Consider the following 22,673-nt stretch of genomic DNA (forward strand, 5'->3'; position numbering starts at 1 on the left):
CAAGGTATTTCGTTCTGTGCCTGCCACTTTTTTTTTTCCTCTTTTGTATACTCACTCCACGGCCCGGGTCCTCTCTCACCTGCTACCCTCAGACAGTCCCGGGTAAGAGTCGTTGCTGTTTTTCGTTGGTCGTTAATTGTGAAAGATCGAAGGGGATGGAAAAAACCCGGAAAAGACTATGAAAAGGTTAAGAGAAAGAAGAGGAAGGGGAGAAGGCGGTGCTGCTGGTGAGGGGGAAACTCACTGCACCGAAGTCTGCACCGCAAGGTGCGGCGGAGTGTCTCTGCTAGCCCCGTATACATCCTCGGCACCCGGCAGGGTCCCCCCCGGCGGCGTCATCCGCTTCTCTTTCTGTCTCCTGTTACAAAACCAAACCCTGACCACCTCCTTCTCCAGCTGCAGGCTGTCCGCCAGCGAGGAGATTTCCTGCGCCGCCGGCTTGGGGCACTTGAGGAAATGGCTCTCCAGGGCCCCCTTGACGCTCACCTCGATGGAGGTGCGCTTCTTGCGCTTGCGTCCCTGCGCGGCGATCTTGTCTATGCTGGTGGGGCTGCCCGACGACGAGTCGGCCTCCTCCAGCCACTTGTTCAGCAGCGGCTTCAGCTTGCACATGTTCTTGAAGCTGAGCTGCAGGGCCTCGAAGCGGCAGATGGTGGTCTGCGAGAAGACGTTGCCATACAGGGTGCCCAGCGCCAGCCCCACGTCGGCCTGGGTGAAGCCCAGCTTGATGCGCCGCTGCTTGAATTGCTTGGCGAACTGCTCCAGGTCGTCCGAGGTCGGCGTGTCCTCGTCCGAGTGCTCCGGGTGGTGCTGCTGCGGGTGGTGCTGCGGGTGCATGGGCTGCTGCTGCTGCTGCTCGTCATGCGCCTCCCGTTGCTGCTGCTGCTGCTGTTGCTGCTGCTGCTGCAGGCCGTGGTGGTGCATGCCCTGGCCGCTGCCCGCGCCGATCATGCCGTTGACGGTGAAGGCGGGCTGCGAGTAGAGCAGTCCCGGACCGTTGGAGGTTGCCATGCCCGAGAGGTGAGCCGAGCCGCCGCCTCCTCCTCCGCCACCTCCACCGCCGCCGCCCCCTCCGCTCCTCCATGCCCCGGCGCTGTGGTGGTTGGGGTGCAGCAGGTGCGGCGCCCGGGGCTGGTGCTGTTGCAGCCCGCCGGCCCCCGCGCCGTGCAGTTGCTCGTCCCGGCCCGGCTGCACCGAGGGCTTGATGTCCTGCTGCTGGCTCAGGGGGCTGGCGGCCCACGGTCCCACGTCGCTGTGCGAGAGGGCGCTGATCCACTGGTGCGCGTGGCTCAGCGGGTGCCCGTTGCCCGGCGGCAGCGAGTAGTCGCCCTGCACCAGGGTTTGCGCATCTCGGTAGCCGCCGGCCGCCGGCTGCATGCCGCCGGGCTCCGAGTGCACGATGGAGGCGCTGGAGGTGAGCAGGCTGTAGTGGCTAGACGCTGTGGTCGCCATGGCTCGCGGAGCCGGACTGATCGCGCCGCTTAAAGGCGCCGCGCATTTGACAGCTACTTTCTCGCCCCGGGCTCCCCTCTCCCTGCAGAGAGAGAGCGAGCCAGCGCGAGCCAGAGGAGGGGGCGGCGCCAACGCCGCACGCACCGCCTCCCTCCGCCCCTCTCCGCTGCTATTGGCTCCCTGCGTTATGATTTACGTGGATACCCCTAGCAACCGGCGCCACGCCTTCCCCGCTAGCTCAGCCTCATTGGCTGATCGACGCGCGGCCCCCTTCACTCCCCTGCCGGGTTCCTGCCCCTCGCCCTCCGCCTCTCTAGCAACTGGTGGTGGTGGTGGCGGCGCGCGGTGACCGCATGGAGCCGGTGAATGAGTGGGAACGGGCACTGCCTCCCTTGTGCTCTCTCCTCCCTGCCGCGCAACCGCCAAGGAAGCTGTCCCGGTCCACGATTGTCACAGCAGATGGGGGAAGAAGAAAGCCTAAAAAAGGAAGCAGTGCAGAACGGATGGTGCCCTATTGCAATCTTTGTCCTGCACCCTCAGTGGCATTGGAAGAGCTCTTTTGTGCCCCCCACTTCCATCCAACGCCCACCCCAAGATCTGGATAGTACTCGTCGCAGAAACGATCGTCCAACAGCGACACTTGATTTCTGACTTGTTGGTATGGTAGATGCTAGTGGAATGGGCGAAAACGCAGAGAAGGGGAATCGAAAAGAGCAATGCAATCATTTCCGATTTGTTCCCCGCTGCCCCACCTTGGAAGATGAAATATTAGTGCGTTGATTTCTTTAACCACGAGTCGATTCGGAAGGATTCCAAAGATTTTAACAAGTTGCAGTTAACCAGGAAAAGACCCTAAATGAGTTTGACTCTGAAACATGAAATCAGACCACACTGTTGCTTAATTTTCAGCCCGTAAAACAAAACGTGAATTTTAGCTGGAGCCTGCAGTTGTAAATTAGGGGGGTTCGTGGGGGGAGCACACCAGCTTCTTCTGGTGGTATTCGAACGGTCCCCGCAGGTGTTCAACAAAAAGTCAGGTTTTAGTAGGCAGCACATTTTGTTGCATTTTCAATCACGTTTTATTTTGTGGTGAAGGAGGTTTAGTTCATTAGAGAGTATTTGTTCACAAAATGAATTTGCTATTTGGCCTTCCTCCATCCAGTTGGTAATTAAAGAAAGATAGCATGAGGTCGGGGTTCTAATCCAGCCGCAGTGGGGAGAAAGGAAGCAAGCTGTAAAAGGATCCCAGGTTAATGCCAAACGTTCTGGGTGGGCGACTTGGCTGAAATCACTAATACGTCTGTATATTTCATACGGTGGACGCTTATGGATGGATGAGGATGGGATAGGATTTGATATGCTGCCTTTCTGTGATCACAATCAAAGCAGTTTACCCTAAAAGTACTCCAGGAATTTCTTCACGTTGACGTTACAGTCCATGCTGATTTCACTGTTAACCATCCCTACCCCCCACCCAACACATTCTAAAATGGGAGAAACTGAGACACAACTTGTCCGGGTGGGGGGGGGGGGGGGGGAGAAGGAAAGTTTCCTCAGATTCTTTGGTTGACTCCCCCACACCAACCGTTTTAGCCTGTTGCACGACTGTGCTCAGGTTAGTTAGTAGAGAAAACGGGAAGCAAACACAGCCCCGCATATAATGAAACAGAGGAGATGGCAGAATGAAGAGGAGTGAGGTGAAAATAATGGGGAGAGAGAGAAGGGCAAATGTGTGGGCAAAAAAGTTGAGAAAGAGAAAAGTCAAACTCACCTGTTTGAACAAACTTACGGAAAGAGCCAAAACACATAGAGATCACACTCATTGTTCACCAATCCAATGCAATGCACATCCACTTCTTATCCCTCATCCCGTTATCCAGTCAATCATACATTCATTCACGGAACTATATACACCATATGTCTTGGTGTCTAACAATGAATGTTTTTTCCCTTTGTCTCTTTCCAATGTTTCCAAGTTGATGTCCCATTGTTATATTCCCAATGATATTCGAATGTCTCGCACAACCCTGTTCAATGTAATCCATAACCTAGTTGTAACAAATGTATTTCTACTATTCATATCTTATTGTAAGCCACACTGAGCCCGCAAATAGGTGGGAAAATGTGGGATACAAATGCAATAAAATAAATAAATAAATAAACTAAGGGGATCAAGTGAGGAGGAGAATAAGGAAATATATGAAAATGAAAGCTAGAGAAGAGAGGGAGCAGGAAAAAGAGGAAAGAGAAATTAAGGGAGAAAAACAAGGAGTGGGATGAAGGAAGGGGAGTAGAGGGAATGACAGGGTAGATCAATGGAGAAGGAAGTATGACAGGAGATAGAGAACAGTAGGTTGTATGAGAAGAAAGATACATCAGGCTTCCAGCCAGGGGTGTAGCCAGACCTGGCAGTGGGAAGGGGCCAGAGCCTGAAGTGGGGGGGGGGGGCACATTTTGGTCTGCCGCCCTGCTGCTCCCCAACCTCTGCCACAACAAATACCTTGGATGGCGGGGGTCCCCAATCCCCGCCAGCTGAAGTGTTGTCCAGCAGCGGTCTCTGGCGCCACTGCTCTGTGTTGTCTCATCTGCTGTTGTCTTCCTCTCATGTCCTGCACACTCCTTTTATTGAAATTGAGCGTGCTGTTTGTTTTTGTGATGGCCGCCTTCGTTTTCCATTATCGCCGAAAACCGAGGCCGGCCATCTCAAATCCGCCCAAATCCTAGGCATTTGGCTGGCCCCAACCGTATTATCAAAAGAAAAGATGGCCACCCATTTTTTCGATAGTATGGTTGGGACCGCCCCTTCTTGTAGCCGTTCCCGGAGATGGGCGCCCTTAGAGATAGGCGGCCCCTTTTCGATTATGCCCCTTATTGTAAGCAATTTTCACACACATCACATATTGGAATGCTATAAATCTCATGTTTTCTAAATGATACATGTTACGTACTGTATCACAATATGTCCACCAGGTTTCAAAACTGATAGTGATATAGGTTAGAGCAGGGGCGTAGCCAGACCTCGCCGGGAGCGGGGGCCACAGCCCGAGGTGGGGGGCACTGTTTAGCCACCCCCTCCCACCCGCCACTGCCACGATCCCCTTGAAACCCCCTTGTCGCCGCCCGCCCTGCCGCCGCATTGGACCGCCCTGCCGACGATCCCTTGAACCCCCCTCCCACCACCAACCCTCCCCCGCCGTCGCCGCCCGCCCCGCCGCCGCAGCCGATACCTTGGTTGCTGGCCGGGCCATCCGAAGAGAGTCTTTTCAGCGCCGGAGTAGCGCCTTCGTTCAAGGAACTTCCTGGTTATGATCAGCTGTTTCTGACGCCTTACAGGAAGTTCCTTGAACGAAGGCGCTACAAGTTCCTTGAACGAAGGCGCTACTCCGGCACTGAAAAGACTCTCCGGCTGGCCCGGCCAGCAAACAAGGTATCGGCTGCGGCGGCGGGATGGGCGGCGACGGCGGGGGAGGGTTGGTGGCGGGAGGGGTGTTCAAGGGGATCGTCGGCAGGGGGCCTGGGCCCCCTCAGGCCCCACGTAGCTACGCCACTGGGTTAGAGAGGCTTCCTGAAACATCTTTCTTGCCTGAAACATATCAGCATAATGGAAGGCTGTGAAAATACTAAGAAGGTACAAGGGAAAGAAAAGAGATTACTTCAGGTTTTCCCATTAAAGAATTTGATCTTTCTCAAACTGCTGTTGAATGAAAACTGATGAACTTTTGCTTATTTTGATTTCCCCAGTTTTCAAGTTATTGATGTAAAACAGTGGCGTAGGAAGGGGGGGCGGTGGGGTGCTGGGGGGTGCCGCTGGTTACCTGCTCTCTCTGCCCCGGAACAGGTTACTTCCTGTTCCGGGGCAGAGAAAGCAGGGAACCAACAGAGCTGACGCAGCTCCCAGAGACGATGTGCACTCGGCGGGGCAGAGCGCCAGCGGTAAAGATGCACTCCGGGGGGGGGGGTTGCGTGTGCCGAGGGAGGCGCGCGCGCCGAGGGGGGTGTGCCGTGCTGCACCCGCGGGGGGGGGGGGGTGCGCAGCGGCGATCCGCCCCGGGTGTCAGCCGGCCTCGCTATGCCGCTGATGTAAAGGACTCACCTGTCCAATCAAAACTAGATCTAGACTTTAAGGATGCACCTCTTGCTTCATAGTCATATGTGGCTTGAAATAGGGACTCATTACTGTCACGGTATGTGCCAAAATAACCCATTTGGAGACATTGCCCCCAAGAGTATCCATTAATCCAATACATATTGTTTTTCCTCTCTACACACAGATAGATGTACATATCAACATTTCATTTTATTATATGTTGTACTGTTTTATTATATTATAAATCGCAACTATTTTCACTGCTTTACTTGCTCCTTAGAAAATATCACTATACAAAACTATCAAGTAACATCACATTTGCTAAAAATAATAAAAATACAAGGAAGAAACAGGTCTTCAGTGGCTTAGATCACGTCTGAAGCAAGATTTGGACTAATGATCTGCCCTACGTCTTTATCAGTCCTGGAAAAACCTCCTATATATTTGATTCCAGAATTCTTTAATTTGTTAACATTTTTTTCTTACTTCAATATTAAAGTTCAAATACAATCAAATTCTCCCAGGTACTTATCTGGAACTAACGCTGCTATGCTCTACAGCACAGCTGTTTCACCCCGGCTTCATCAGGAGCATTATTATCATGCAGCACATTCAGTACCCTCCAAAACATAGTTAACAAATTATCCAAAACAGTGTCTACTTGACTGCAAGCTTAGAATGATAACATTTATAATGACATTAAAAAATATATGTATCTTGCTGATTTTTTTTACCCCACTGCTCAGTATATTCGGTCTTGCGAGTATAAACTTCCAAACTGGTGCCTAAACTTTAAAAGGAGGCCTAGAGTTATTAGCCAATCAGATGATACCCTCTCTGATTGGTCCAAAGAAAACTAAACGCTGAGGGGTCCAAAAGCCATCCATTTCCCAACCCTTAAATAATAAGAACTGCAACAATCAAATTGAAAAAAAAAAAGGGCTTTGCACTCAATCATTATATTTAAACCATCCGGTTAAAGAGTTTTCAATCTGTTTATCTTATATTACTCTGTTTGGATTAATTTCCCCCCCATTCCCTCCTCTTATGGATTCCTGGATATGATCAATGACATCGCATTTAAAATCTTCAAAGTGATGCCCCTTCTGAATACAAGCCGGGGTGAAACAGCCGTGCTGTAGAGCGTTGCATCGTTCGTTCCAGATAAAGTACCTGGGAGAATTTGATTGTATTTGAACTTTAATACTGAAATAAAAAGAAAATGTTAAAAAAATTAAAGAATTATGGAATGAAAGATATAGGAGGGTTTTTCAGGACTGATGATGACGTAGGGCAGGTCATTAGTCCAAGCCTTGTTTCAGACGTAACCTAAGCCACTGAAGTCCTTTTTCAAAAGGATGAGCTAAATAATGGAATAGATAAATAAATATTTATCTATACACATAGTGTGTGCGTGTGTATAAGAGAGAGAGAGAGAGAGAGAGAGAGATGATTCATAATGATCTCCTGTGTAATAAATGCTGTATTCTCATTGATTCTAGATCATGACTTCCTAGGGAGCGCTCTGATGAATGAACACAAACCCTATAGCTAAAGAATGACTACTGGGCATTATTTACGCTGCACGTGAATGTTAAAATTATGCCGAATTCTCTCTTCATATAGTTGTTTCTGAATGGCTTCACTTTTAATGTTACTGTGCTTTTATGTTGCCATTGGTCATTCCAAAAGCAGGAAAACTGATTATCTTAGCTACGGGTGAATAGTATACAGAGATGGTAAAATTGGGACAAGTGCCTGTGTCTATGTCTTAAACCACTGATATTATTATTATTATTACTGTTAATGGTTTCTACAGCACATACAGTACCAGAATTACATAGTGTTGGACAGAGACACATAGGGTCTGATTCTATATGTGATGCCTGAAAATTCCACGCTGAATACATTTCTGCCTCAGCGGTGCCTATATTTAGATGTAGTATATAGAATGTGCTTAGTTGATATCACAGCGCTTAAAACTATGTGCACCCAGGGAAATGTGGCGTAAACGCCGACACATAGATTTAGGCGCACAGGGGCGTATTCTATAACAATGTGCATACATTTTGGAATGCCCACGAAAACGCCCATTTCCCCGGCCATAAACATGCCCATTTTTGGCTCTATGTATTAGAATTTAGGCACAGTGTATTACAGAATCTGCTTAGACAGTTGTGTATGTAAATTCTAATTATTGCCAATTAGTGCTCATTAAGACCTGTTATCAATGCGTACCACGCACCAATCTAGAGCTACCGCTGGCCCAACATGGGTGCCAGCAGTAATTGCACCCTCAGCATGCAGCATTTCCAGCAGTTGCAGAAAAATTCGAAAAATATTTCTGTAGGCGCTAATCTGGTGGTAATCAGGCAGCACCGTGCACTGCCCTGTTACTGCGACCTCAATGGGTGGCGGTAAGAGCTCCCCCCTTGCGTGGCCATATGATAAGTGAAATCTTACCTCATGGCCATTTCTTTTTTCAGCCTTTTTACCCACTGCGGTAAAAAGGGCCTCAGCACGTGCCAAAAATGGCCTCTCTCGCTTATCACCTCTTTCTGAGACTATTGCAACTTGCTTCTCACAGGTCTCCCACTTAGCCATCTCTCACCTCTTCAATCTGTTCAAAATTCTGCTGCACGACTAATATTCCGCCAGTGTCGTTATGATCATATTAGCCCTCTCCTTAAGTCACTTCACTGGCTTTCTATCCGTTTCCGCATACAGTTCAAACTCCTCTTATTGACCTATAAGTGCATTCACTCTGCAGCTCCTCAGTACCACTCCACTCTCATCTCTCCCTACATTCCTCTTCGGGAACTCCGTTCACTGGGTAAATCTCTCTTATCTGCACCCTTCTACTCCACTGCTAACTCCAGACTCTGTTCCTTTTGTCTTGCTGCACCATATGCCTGGAATAGACTTCCTGAGATGGTGCGTCAAGCTCCATCTCTGGCCGTCTTAAAATCTAAGCTAAAAGCCCACCTTTTTGATGCTGCTTTTAACTCCTAACCCTTATTCACTTGTTCAGAACCCTTATTTTATCATCCTCACTTTAATATTCCCTTATCTCTTGTTTGTCCTGTTTGTCTGTCCTAATTAGATTGTAAGCTCTGTCGAGCAGGGACTGTCTCTTCATGTTCAAGTGTACAGCGCTGCATACGTCTAGTAGTGCTATAGAAATGATAAGTAGTAGTAGTCTTTGGGATTCTGGAATCTTGCTACGCTTTGGGATTCCGGAATCTTGCTACTCTTTGTCCTTTTCCCTTATTTGTCCTGTTTGTCTGTCCTGATTAGTTTGCAAGCTCTGTCGAGCAGGGACTGTCTCTTCATATTCAAGTGTACAGCGCTGCATACATCTAGTAGCGCTTTAGAAATGATAAGTAGTAGTAGTAGTAGTAGAAAAGTGCCCTTTTTACTGCAGCTTAGTTTATGGGCCCCTAGTTGCAGACATAAGTGTCAGCACTGCCCATGCTCCTCCCTTGCTCTGCTTATGCGAACATCATCTATATAGCATGACTTAAATTGCACGAGGAAATCTGGTCATGTTCTGGATTTGCGCACGCAACTTAGATAACAAGTCAATTGGTGCAGATAATTTATTATGAGATTTTGTATCCCACATAATCCCAGAGTTCAGGTTCAATGTGGCTTACATTCCAGTTATAAGCAGGTACTGTCTCTGTCCCTAGAGGGCTCACAATCTTGCTTTTTGTACCTGGGGCAATGGAGGGTTAAGTGACTTGCCCAGGGTCACAAGGAGCTGCAGTGGGAATCAAACCCAGGGTGCTGGGATCAAAGTCCGCCGCAGTAACCATTAGGCCACTCCTCCACACCAATTAACAAGCAATTATTGACACTAATTGGCATTAATTAGAATTTACATGCACAACTGTCTAAGCAAATTCTATAATGTGATGCGTATAAATTCTAAGTCACATAGTTGAAAACAGGGGTGTAGCCAGACTTTGGAGGGATGGGGGGTCCAGAGCCCGAGGTGAGGGGGCATATTTTAGCCCCCCCCCCCCGCCACCACCACCGCCGCTGACCTCCCCCCGCCGCTGCCGCCACCAACAACTTTGACCCCCCCCCTGCTGATGACCCTCTCGACCCCCTCCCGCTGCCAACCCTCCCCTGCCGTCGCCTACCTTTGATGGCGGGGGATCCCAACCTCCGCCTGCCGAGGTCCTCTTCTTCCGGGGCAAGGCTTCGTTCTGTTTCTGTGAGTCTGACGTCCTGCACGTACAATGTGCAGGGTGTCAGACTCAGAAACAGAAAGAAGCCTTGCACCGGAAGAAGAGGACCTCGGCTGGCGGGGGTTGGGGTCCCCCGCCAGCAAAGGTAGCGGACGACGACGGCGGGGAGGGTTGGTGGCGGGAGGGGGTTCGAGAGGGTCGTTGGCTGGGGGGGGTCCAGGGCTAAATCTACGTAGCTACGCCACTGTTGAAAAGGAGGCATGGCCAGTTCGTGGAATGGGTGGGTCATGGCTGTTTCTATAATCTATGTGTGTTGTTCTGGAATACACCAGTCTGTGTGTAATTTAGGCATTGGTATTTACACCAAGTTTTACTTGGTATTACTGCCCGTGACTAAATTTAGTCACACGACGTGTGCTCGGCCAATTTTAAAAACTGTGTGGAAATTTAGTAGTCTTTGGGATCTATGTTTTTTTTTTTTACACCAAGGGGTCCTTTTACTAAGGTGCGCTGAAAAATGGCCTAAAGTATTGTAGGCATGTGTTTTGGGCACGTGCAGAATCATTTTTCAGCGCACCTGCAAAAAAATGCCTTTTTAAAAATTTTTGCCGAAAATGGACGTGCAGCAAAATGACAATTGCCCATTTTGGGTCTGAGACCTTACCGCCAGCCATTGACCTAGTGGTAAAGTCTCACGCGGTAACTGGGCGGTAGTGACCTACGCGTGTCAAATGCCATTCGGGGCGTACAATACGCGCGTCCAAAAATAAAAATTATTTTTCAGACGTGTGTATGGGACGGGTGCCAAAAATGAAATTACCGCAAGAGCCAAGCGGTAGCCGGGCATTAACTCCATTTTGGTGCACATTGGGCGCACATAGAAGCTTACATGGCTTAGTAAAAGGGCCCCCAATGATATATAGAATCTACTCCTAAGCCACTTGCACACACAGCCTTGCAGAATAGTGCGTAGGCATCCTGCTATCACTGAAAGCTATCATAGTGGTGTACATTCAGGTATAGTAAGAGCAGAACTAAATTTCACAACATGTGTTAACTGTGGTGTGTTAAGAAGGCACATCCCATAAACAGGTGAAATGGCATAACCCAGTCTCTCCAGTCTTACTATTATATTTGAAGATTCTCAGTTTAATCTCCATCTACAACCAGCTACTTCAAACGTCTCAGTCATGTATTTGTCATCCCAACTCATATACTATTGTTTACTTTGTGGTGAGTGTCTTCTCTGTCAACCTTGACCAGTGGGTAAGGAAACAGGACTATCTATTACCCCTCCTCACTCTTTAACTGGGTACCCATATTTTCGGAGCCCCTTGCATGTGAGAATTTACAGAATTTAGAATAAAGAAGTGTTGGCCACTATTGATGATGTTATAAATGAGCTGTAAGATCAGTCGTAAGTCATCCGTTCAGCGTGAGCGGTCAAACCGACCACAGAGGGTACTCTTGGGTGTACCAAGCAGTTATACGAGGCTGTTTAATGGAATTTAAAATAGTAGATTGTACGATGGTAGTGCATTATTGATGTTTTGTAGCAGGTCTCCTGAAGAAGAAGAATGAAACACGGCCAGTGTTGAGACCGGATGATTGCCTGTAAAGAGAGTTTGTGCCATACAAAACCCTACGTTGAGAGGAGGAAGGAGAAGTGAAGATTTTACATCTGTTGGCGATTAAGACACTGTTTTCTTCATCTGGACTGAGTTTGATTTGATGAAATTCTGAAAAAATTTTTTTGGAACACAGTCTTTTGGGACACACTGTGTGGACAGTAGATGCATTGGAGATCTAACAACCATGGGGGTTGTATCAGAGAAGATATGATGTGGACTATAAGATATGTGGAACAATTGATGTACTTTTCAGTCCGGATGTTTGAAAATCTTAAGGGATTGGATGGTTTTTATGTGTGAGCTTTAGTGTGAGTAAGTGTTTAGGGGAGAGAGTGTAACTAGCAATAAATTTTATTTATTTATTTATTTATTGCATTTGTATCCCACATTTTCCCACCTTTTTGCGGGCTCAAAGTGGCTTACAATACATTATGAATGATGGAAAATACATTTTGTTACAATTCGGTTATGGATTACATTGTGAAGAGTTATACGAGATAAATCAAAGTATCGTTAAGGAATATATCAATGGAAAAGAACATTGAAACATTGGAAGGAAAACAACGAGAAACTAGAGGGTCTGAGGACAATATATAGCATATAAAAGCGAATAACCTATGGTATACATTTTCTGTGATTAAGGTATGAGTGTGGTGAGATTTCAGGATTGAGAATTCATAAGTGGATGTGTTGATGTATAACGGAGCAGTGATTGTGGATTTTATATGTTTTGGTTCTTTCCGTAGGTTTTATCAAAGAGATGTGTTTTCAGTAATTTGCGGAAGTTGCTAGATTTTGAAAAATATTTAATTTTGCAGTAGTCTCATTAATAGTATGCATATTCATTGGGGAAATCCTAAAAACCCAACCTGGCGAGGGCCGAAGTTGAACACTCCTGATTTAGTGCATCTGCATTACCACATGCTAACTGTACCCCATGAGCCCTTGCCACTTGCAAAACAATATTTAAAAATGCTCGCATGCTAATGGGTCAATGATGTACAGCATCGATTTCTACCACTAATGAAAGGACATGTTCTGGTTTTGAAGGGCTCCTGGTGCTTTTTTTTTTTGCTTTGTATCTCATGCTTTGCGCTTGACATTCCTCTCTGTTCTGCTGAACATTAGTGCATCACCATTAATATGCAACATTGAAAATAGGCCATTTTAGAGCTGTGATAAAAATGGCCCTAGCATGCTGGAAAGACCAGCTTAACCCTTTAGTGGCCAATGTTCCCGTAATAAGCCATATGGGAACAGATTGATGGGAACGTTGGATACTAAAGGGTTAAGGGGGTCTTTTACTAAAGATTAGCTCGAGTTACCTGTAGCAGGGCCTGTAGGAGCTAATCTTTAGTGAAAGACCCCCTTAACCCTTTAGTGGCCAATGTTCCCGTAATAAGCCATATGGGAACAGATTGATGGGAGCATTGGATACTAAAGGGTTAAGGGGGTCTTTCACTAAAGATTACCTCGAGTTATCTGCAGCAGGGCCCTCTTTTTGCAGCAGCTTAGTTAGGACCACGTGGAGGGGCATTATTGAACGTCACCGGCCAAATAGATCGCCGACGATATATGTTGGCGGCGGCGCTACAGCTGGACGGAACCATATTATCGAAAAAGATGGCCGGCCATCTTTTTTTTCAATAATACGATTTAGCCCGGCCAAATGCCGTGGAGTTCACCGGGTTTGAGATGGCCGGGTTTGTTTTTCAGCGATAATGGAAAGTTATGTCGGCCATCTCAAACCCTGGCCAAATTCAAGGCATTTGGCCGTGGGAGGAGCCAGCATTTTTAGTGCACTGGCCCCCCTGACATGCCAGGACACCAACCAGCCACCCTAGGGGTCACTGCGGTGGACTTCAGAAAAGCTCCCACGTGCATAGCTCCCTTACTTTGGGAGCTGAGCCCCCTAACCCCCCCCCCCAAAACCCACTACCCACAAATGTACTGCACCCACTAAAATTGCTCCAGGGACCTGCATACAGCCTCTAGGACTTATTGCTGCTGTATAACTTTGGCACACCAGTTCACACCTGAAGACTAATCTCTCTGAAAATGTCCTTTCATGAAATAAGCACGTTTACTCACAGTTAACTGCAGATCAGAGGTTGTGCCCCACTGGCAAAGAGTCCCCTGGTACTAAGATTAGCAGTAGGTCAGAGCTGGCACAATGGTGTACAATGCCCTCTTTCAGCACCATTCAAGGTAAGAACTATGTTCTCTAACGTGGGTAACACAGGAAAGGGAACTAAAACTGGCTTACAAAAATGGCCACTACTGCATGGACTACAACAGGAAACAAAACAGGGCACACTCTGACCCAGTTATCAGGGGGGAAAAGCACCATGGGAGTAGAGCCCAGTACCCTACACCAGTGGCATTCCGACCCTAGCTGACACCCGGGGCGGATCGCCAATGCGCCCCCCCCCCCAGCGAAATGACACCCCCCTGGGTGCACGCCGCTGGGGGGGTGCCGCGGCGCGCACCTGTTTCATTCCGATTTCACAATTCGCATGTGTTCACTGCTCCCTCTGATTCTGCCCCGGAACAGGAAGTAACCTGTTCCGGGGCAGACTCAGAGGGAGCAGTGAACACATGCGAATTGCGAAATCAGAATGAAACAGGGCAACAGGCGCGCACCGTGGCACACCCACAGCGGCGTGCACCCAGGGCGGACCGCCCCCCCCCTTGGTATGCCACTGCCCTACACCCACCACAATGCATTGCTAATGTGACTCTGCAGGGCACCTAACAGAAAAGGTGTCACACTCACCCGAGAGCCACATCGCAACCAGGGAAAGGCTGTCGGAGGATACAACACATTCTGCTGTCATGGAGGTGGGTACGGCATTTGAGGCTGGCATAAAGGCTGGCAAAAAAGGTTTTTAGTTTTATTTTTTTAGTTTGGAAGGGGATTGGTGACCACTGGGGGAGTAGGGGGAGGTTATCCCCCATTCCCTCCAGTGGTCATCTGGTCAGTTGGGGCACCTTTTTGAGGCTTGGTCGTGAAAATAAAAGGACAAAGTAAAGCCGGAGAAATACTGCTTAACGCCCCTTTTTTTTTCCATTATCGGCGAAAGCCGGCCATCTGGTAGCCACGCCCATGCCTGCCCATGTCCCGCCTTCGCTAATCTACCAACACACCCCCCTTGAACTTTCGCCGGCGAAGCGACGGGAAAGCAGCGATGCTGTCAAAAATGCCGCTTTCGATTATACCGATTTCGCCACTTTTAAGAAATCGCCGGCCATCTCCCAATTTGTGTCAGAAGATGGCCGGAGATCACTTTCGATTATAAGCTGGATAGGGGCCCTTTTACAAAGGTGTGCTGAAAAATGGCCTGCGGTAGTGTAGACGTGTGTTTTGGGCGTGCACAGAATCATTTTTCAGCGCACCTGCAAAAAAGGCCTTAAAAACATTTTTTTTTTTTTTTGCCGAACATGGACTCGTTCCTCTTTCTTTTGCTGGAACCTTTCAGTGGATCAGCAGTACAGATATTGTAGCACAGGAACTTTTAAGAGGTCACTTCAGCCCTTTCCCAGAATCCTTCACTAGATCTCTGCCTTGAATTTCACAAGTTGGCTGCTCAAATCCATTTTATTGATGGACACAAACCAACATTTTTATGTTCACGGTCCATCTATGGTGTAGTGGATCAAGGAAGATCAGACACTCTCTGTCATAAGATTAAAAATAACGATTTGTGTGGGATTGCCGGCAATGGTGTAGCCACAGGTGGGCCTGAGTGGGCTGGAGCCCACCCACTTTGGACTCAAGCCCACCCAAAATTGTGACACTCTTGCTGTAGTTGGTGAGGATCCCCAAACCTTGCCAGCTGAAGATTTTCTCTCCCTGGGCAGCCAGCTCTCTTCCAAATGTCAGCCAGCAGCAGTTGCCTCAAACTGATGCTGTTGCCGGCAGACCATGCATGCTCAGTGCTTTTGCATGTGCGAAAACTGAACATGTGCAGAAGGGCCAGTCTCTCAGCATCAGCTCACCCCAAGTGCTGCTGGCTGACATTTGGAAAAGTGCTGGCTGCTTGAGGAGGAGGAGGAGGAAATCTTCCGCTGCCAGGGTTTGGGGATCTCTGCCAGCTCAAGTATTTAATATTTGGGGTTTGTGAGCAGGGAGGGTTGTCGAGAGGAGCAAACCTGAGGGGGAGTGTGGGGGAAAATTCCATGCCCACCCGCCTTCGGCTCAGGTCCACCCAAAATTGGCCATCTGGCTATTTGCCGGTATTTGTAAGGTTTAAGCCCCAGGATTAACAGGCGGAAGCTGTGATCGCCAACTGGACGATGTCTTAATGTTGAAAGTAAAGTTTTAAATACCAACGTACTTGCCCTTCAGGCTTGTAAATAAAGGCAAAAACCCGGTCCGACGGATCAGAGGCTATAATGCAGCCGCAAGTGGTCGTCTCACACGTATTTGCTCCAATTGTGAAAGGCAAAAAAAAAAAAAGGGCCATCGAAGGAATCAGATGAATAAATAATGCAATCAAGAATGAGTTACAATGAAAGCGACACAGTTCTAACGATTCTTATTTTGGCTTCTTTGTCTCTCAATGATCTTTCTTAAACGCCAGGTCTTACCAGACCACAGAAATACCGTTGTAGTCGAGTAACTTGATTAAGTTTTGTCCAGGCATCAGGATGAGGGAAGGGGATTGGGAGGAAAAAAAGCAGATTAAATCAGCTGGGGAGCAGCGATCGGGGCAGCCTTCCCCGTCTTCTACCCGTTACACACCAGAATCAAGATAAGAGCAGAGCCTGAACACCGCCTTGAGTGAAAAAGGCGGTAAATAAATTCTAATAAATAAAATAAGGCGGCCAGAAGATCTATTCTGAAAATATTGGAATCTGAGCTCGGTGTTGCAACAGTTTAGTAGCTGTTTCCTTCTCCCTCAGAGAAAATCACAATTGCAAAAATGATGTCAAGGCAGTCTACTAACGCCTCAGCAAGAATAGTGGGAAGCTTCGCCCCCTCTGGATCCCGCCTGTTGCCTGATGTTACAGATGTTGCTGTGCTCATAGGAGCCTACTTTTCAAAATAGGGGTGCTAAAGCCATGGTCAAGGAGTTAGCAGCACCCCCCAGGGCTGGCTCCTATGGCTGTGCTGTTCTCTGGCTAGTTCGGATTCTCTCACTTCCCCCAACCTTTTCCTGCCTCAACTTGTGCTGATGACTTGGGGCAGGGTTGCCAAATAAAAAAAAAAATTCCCACACAAAACAGCCCAAAACCCGCCCAAAACCCGCACACACCCCACCCCCGCTGTCATCAACCCCGCCCCTTCCGTCATCACCCCGCCCCTGCCGTCATCAGCCCCACCCCTTCCGTCATCACCCTGCCCCTGCCGTCATCAACCCCGCCCCCACCATCATCACCCCGCCCAATACGTCACCAAATCCCGCCCAAAATGCAACAAACCCCGCCTCTGTCACCATTAGCCCCACCCCCAGCTGAAAAACCGCCCAAAACCCGCACACACCCCACCCCCGCCATCATCAACCCCGCCCCTTCCGTCATCACCCCACCCCCGCCGTCATCAACTCCGCTCCTTCCGTCATCACCCCGCCCCTTCCGTCATCACCCCCGCCCCCGCCGTCATCAGCCCCACCCCCACATCATCACCCCGCCCAATAGTCACCAAACCCCGCCCAAAACGTCACAAACCCCGCCTCTGTCACCATTAGCCCCACCCCCCGCCAGCCGAAAAACCGCCCCAAAATCCGCACAAAAAAAACAAAACGAGCCCAAAAAAACGCAACCTGCCGCGGGCAAAAGTTTCCCGCGGCGGGTTGCGGAAAACCGCCCAATTGGGCGGGAAAACCGTCCATCTGGCAACCGTGACTTGGGGGAAGGGGGGAGGTCTCTGTGAGCCCCAGAAGGTGGGGCCTAGAGGTGATGCGGGCTTTTGGGCGACCACCACCTTGCTCTGGTTCAGCTCAGCCCCCTGCTCTTTTCAAAGCAGCTGCTCAAACACTGGCTGCTTGCTTTTTTTGACGTGATTTTCAAACAGCCTGAAGAAGCTTTGAACTGGCAGTCCTTTTTGATAATCTGCTTCATTGCCATGCACTTCTTCAATAACAGATGCAGTACACTTCGCCTGCCTGCCTGTCTGTTTATCTGTCTTCGGCATCAATCATCTATCTATAGTAATAATTGCTTCGATAGTGCTGTCAATGTTTCTAAGTGCTGTACAAGACAAATCACAGGGGGCTCCTTTCACCAAACTTCATTTTAGCCTCTAGAGGTCGAATAAAGAGATGCATTTGGGTTTTGCTGAATAGACACTCATAAAAGGAGAATTCAGCAGATATTCATCACTTAAGAAAAAAAAAAGATATTCATCAAAGCCTGAACAAAATACATAATTCAGAGTGTGCAGGAGGAGGTGATACCAGACAGGCTGCATTAACACTCTGGACTCTGCCCACATGCCTTTGTACAACTATTCACTTCAATGAGTCTTCTCCAGAGGAGCCCCCACACTCTGGAACACACTCCCAGAAAGACTGACTCTCCCCCCCCCCCTCCCCAGCCTTTAATGGAAAAAGCAACTAACTAGCTAGTCACAATGACAAGGACTAACATTGGCTGCACATATACATGGATTTTTTTTAATAGGAAGTTATCCAAACCTCTTTTAAACCCTGCTAAGCTAACTGCTTTTACCACATTCTCTGGCAATGAATTCCAGAGTTTAATTTCACATTGAGTGAAGAAAACTTTTCTCCAATTTACTGCTTTGTAGCTTCATTGCATGCCCCCTAGTCCTAGTATTTTTGGAAAGAGTAAACAAACAATTCTTGTCTACCTGTTCCACTGTACAGACAGAGACAGAAGAAGAGAGAGGGAGAGATGCTGAACCTAGGGAGAGGGAAGAGAGAGAGAGAGAGAGAGAGAGAGAGAGAGAGAGAGAGAGAGAGAGAGAGACAGCAGATACTGGGAGTGGGGGTGGGGGAGGGAGAGAAATGGTGGACCAACAGAAGAAAGGAGAGAGAGATGCCGCACTGTGTGTGTGTATCTGTGTGGGTAAGGAGGGGGTTAGGGACAGCAGGGAAGAGAGAGAGGGAGAGATTCTGGCTCTGGGATAGTGGTGGTGAGGCAAGAAAGAGAGAGGGTGAGATGCTGTCAGGAGGAGAGAAAGATGCTGGTCCTGGGGTGGGCACTGTGGAAAGAAAGGAAAAGAGGAGAAGAAGCTGGACTTGGGGATGGACAGGGACACAGAGAAGAGATGCTGGGCAAGGAGGGAATATAGAGACATGGACACAAAAGGGAAATGCTGAATATGGGGAGAGGATAGGGACACTGAGATGACAGATGCTGAACATCGGGGAGGATAGAGACAAGAACATAAAGGGGAGATTCTGGACAGGACAGATAGGGATGCAGAGGGAAGATGGATGGTGAACACAGAGAGGGAAGAAATATAAAATGGAAAGGAGAACCTGGTAAAAGGGAAAACAGAGAAAGACAGAAAAGATACTGTGAAACCAAATGAAATCAAAAGGTAGAAGTTAGTATTTTATTCTGAATTTGTTAACTGGAATTTATCAGCTTTGGCAAATGTGCATCTCTGACATCTTGCATTTCAGTTTCAATTTCTCTAGATTTGCTGTATACGCAGAGCCTGACATCATGAGGTTTCCAGTTCAGATTTTTTTTCCTTTATATCTCTATTACTGTTCTCTGGTTCCTCGTTTTATATTTGTTGAGGGTCTGTCTGTGTTTGCACATGTGACCAAGGTGTGGTATTCTGCTATGTGTAGTTTCTATATAGAGATCTTGTAGCAGTCCTGTTTGTTCTGTTGTCTCACTAGGTGGTGTATTGGTGTTTTAGGGCCCGGTGTAATATTTACACTGCTTCTTTTTCACAGTTAAAGTTGCTGCTCTGGCAGTTAGTATTGTTCTCTTTCTCCAGTCTATGTTTACTAAAACTTTCTATACAGCTTGTCTGGCAGATAGATCTAGGCAGTTTACATACTAAGTAATACTCATGAAAAAAACTCCAGATATTAGATAGGAAAGTAGTCGGTCATTCAGATGCATCCATGAATTCAAACAAATGAAATATTAAAGTAACCAAGAAATAAAACAAAATAAATGAACTGAAATTTAAATAATATACAGTACTCCCCTCTCTAGATCGACCCTCCAACCATCTCTCCAAATGCTTGTTGAAAAAAGTAGATTATCAATGCTGCTTTAAAGTTTTTTTTTTAACAGGTTTGTACCCAAAGAGAACATGGGAGATGGTTCTGGTGCAACAAAAAAGAAAGCTGAATGTCTCATTGATTCTAATTTTGCCACTAAATGATGATCATATCTACTATAATAAAACTCATCCTCAACATTCTGAGGACACTGACGTCAGTGAAGCCAAGCTCTGACTTCCTTCAAAAAGGTTTGAAGGTTCGTGGTGGTGAAGCCACCAAAATCGCTCCGGGCCCCGCCCTCGAGGGCGGAGCATTGGCAGAACAACGAAGGGGGAGGGAGGGAGGCAGGGAGGCGGGGGGGGGGAAATCACTCCAGGTCCCGCCCTCGAGGGCGGAGCAATGGCAGAACAACGAAGGGGTTGGCCAGGGAGGAAGGGGGGTGTTGGCGACGAAAACCTTGCTAGCGCCCGTTTGATTTGCTCTGAAACGGGCTTCTTTTACTAGTAGAGAATGAAGAACATGTGTTGACACACAAGAAATAATCAAAATAGGAGTAGAGGGTGGACAATGGACAATCCATCATAGGAGCTGGTGTTTAAAAATTTCTTTATTGGGCGCTAGTACAGCAGCACCTGACATGGTCCGTGTTTTGGTGCAATGAAACGCCTGCCTCAGGGGTCACTATATTTGAACGGATAATGATGAAGCTGTCCAAAAGGTTCCGTTCGGAACGACATAAAAACATCAGCAAAACCCAAAGACAGGTATTTTAGTCACCAAAACATGGACCGTATCGGGTCCTACAGTACTAGCACCCAATAAATCAACTTTTAAGCACCAGTTCCTGTGTTGGAGTGTCCTTTGTCCACCCTCTACTATTTTGATTGGACTTAATACGTGGAGGTTTTACCTGTTTGTTTGTTATTCTTGACACAAGAAAAAAACCTTTATTAGATAAATTGAGTGCTGGAAATGAATTAATGAAGGAGCAGCATGCTCACCCTAAATACTGAATTGCAGTACAGTGGAATCCCATTATAGTGAGCTCTGCAATAATGCAAGTCCGCTTATAACACTGTCATGTCATAGCTTCCTTTTTCCCCCATACAATTCCTCTGTTAGCAATGTCTAGTTAGACCAGGGTAGGGGCCCCCCCCCTTGCCTGCATGAAAACCACTGCAACCAATGTCTAGCTATGCCAGGGCCAAAGGTTGCTCGAGTGCCGGTGTGAAAACAACTTCGGGTGAGAGCTCTGTCCATGCGGCTGAAGGCCGCCTCCATAGATAAACCCTCTCGAAAGTGGAAGTCTTTCACTACTCAAGAAAAGTCATCTGCACTCAAGCAACCGAAGTCTGGTAGGCAACAAACTCAGCTGGCCAAAGAGCTTGGCATCACTCAACCTGAAAGAAGTTTGCCACCTCCATTGAAAGGCCTGGGATGACATCTCAGCAATTTGCATTGAGCGATGCTGGATGAAGGGGGTTGGATTCATATTCCCTTCACTGACAATTGATGAGGATGATGCCCCCACAAAGACGGGTTTTTTTTTGGGGGGGGGGCTTTTCTCCAGAGGACGTGTGGTTAGCTGAAGAGGCATTAAAAAAATTTGAACAGATGCATAATGATATCCTGAATTGGGTTTCATTTGATAATGAGTGCCCCACTTACAAGCATGTGACCGATGAAGAAATTGTGGCAAATGTGCAGTGAAAGGTCACATCCATGCCATCAGAAGACAGCGCTATCGATGGCGAAGACGATGACAAAAGTGTCAGAGGCTATAGGACATCTTAAGGCAAGTTTGAGATGTCTAGAAACCCTGGATGTGGACAGCATCAACATTTTACGGCTACAAAACATTCTTGGTTTTGCAAGAAGCCAACAGTTTGCATTAAGAAAAACAGACCCCGCTAGATGAGTTCCTGTACTAGAACAGTATTGTATGTTCCATTAATGTTATAGATATACAGTAGTTCAGGAAATAGTGCTCACAGCTGTGTGAATGATGTCTTGGTTTGTAGCAAATAAATCTTTTGCATCAGATCAGTTTTTTGGTTCAATACTGTTCATGTTCCATTGACTTGGATATAATGCAGCCCCGCATTTAACACAATGATATTTTATGGATTCCAAACATTGTGTTATAACGGGGTTCCACTGTATTTTGTAAAGATTGCAGTTTCCTCAAATTAGCTCATGTGATACCAGTATAAACAGCAAGCTGCAATCGAGTACTGATTCTGCCCATAGTGACAGTGAACTGAAAGTGATGCCTGGCTGTGGTCCCCTGTGCCAGGAGGACTCTGCTGTGATTGAGTACTGATCTCGCCCACAGTGCCAGCAAAACGTAAGTGATGCTTGACTCTGGTTCTCCATGCCTGGAGAGCTCTGCTGCAAATGAGTGATGACCCTGCCCACAGTGCTGGCAAACTGGAAGAGACACCTGCTAGTCTCTCTAGTTAGACATTGCTGACAGAGGAATTGTATGCTCAGTGTGTGGCAGTGGCCAAAAAAAGCAAACAGGATGCGAGGAATGATTAGGAAAGGGGTGATGAATAAAACCGAAAATACTATAATGCCTCTGTATCGCTCCATGGTACGAGCGCACCTTGCGTATTGTGTTCAGTTCTGGTGGCCATATCTCAAGATATAGCAGAATTAGAAAAGGTTCAAAGAAGAGAAACCAAAATGATAAAGGGGATGGAACTCCTCTCGTATGAGGAAAGGCTAATGAGGTTAGGGCTCTTCAGCCTGGAAAACAGATGGATGAGGGGAGATATGATTGAAGTCTACAAGATCCTGAGTGGTGTAGAACAAGTAGAAGTAAATCAATTTTTTACTTGTTCCAAAAGTACAAAGACTAAGGGACACTCAAGGAAGTTACATGGAAATACTTTGAAAACAAATAGGAGGAAATATTTTTTCACTCAACAAATAGTTAAGCTCTGGAACTTTTTGCCTGAGGATGTGGTAACAGCGGTTAGTGCATCTGGGTTTAAAAAAGGTTTGGACAAGGTCCTCGAGGAAAAGTCCATAGTCTGCTATTGAGACAGACATGGGGAAGCAACTTCTTGCCCTGGGATTGGTAGCATGGAATGTTGTCACGATTTGGGTTACTTACAGGTACTTGTGACCTGGCTTGGCAAGTGTT

The 22,673-nt window shown here is 47.5% G+C and overlaps 1 protein-coding gene across 1 annotated transcript; it reads right to left on the bottom strand.

The window, feature by feature from the left end:
- Positions 1–240: 240 nt before the first annotated feature.
- On the bottom strand, positions 241–1,452 carry POU3F2 (POU class 3 homeobox 2). Its single transcript, XM_030195635.1, has one exon. It carries the CDS (start codon positions 1,450–1,452, stop codon positions 241–243), a length of 1,212 nt encoding a protein of 403 aa, XP_030051495.1.
- Between the last annotated feature and the right edge of the window lie 21,221 nt (positions 1,453–22,673).

Source organism: Microcaecilia unicolor, chromosome 3 (genome assembly GCF_901765095.1).
Source record: "Microcaecilia unicolor chromosome 3, aMicUni1.1, whole genome shotgun sequence".
Classification (NCBI taxonomy): domain Eukaryota; kingdom Metazoa; phylum Chordata; class Amphibia; order Gymnophiona; family Siphonopidae; genus Microcaecilia; species Microcaecilia unicolor.

Excerpts from the sequence above, each read along its gene's own strand:
- POU3F2 (XM_030195635.1), bottom strand. The coding sequence starts at position 1,452 with ATGGCGACCACAGCGTCTAGCCACTACAGCCTGCTCACCTCCAGCGCC.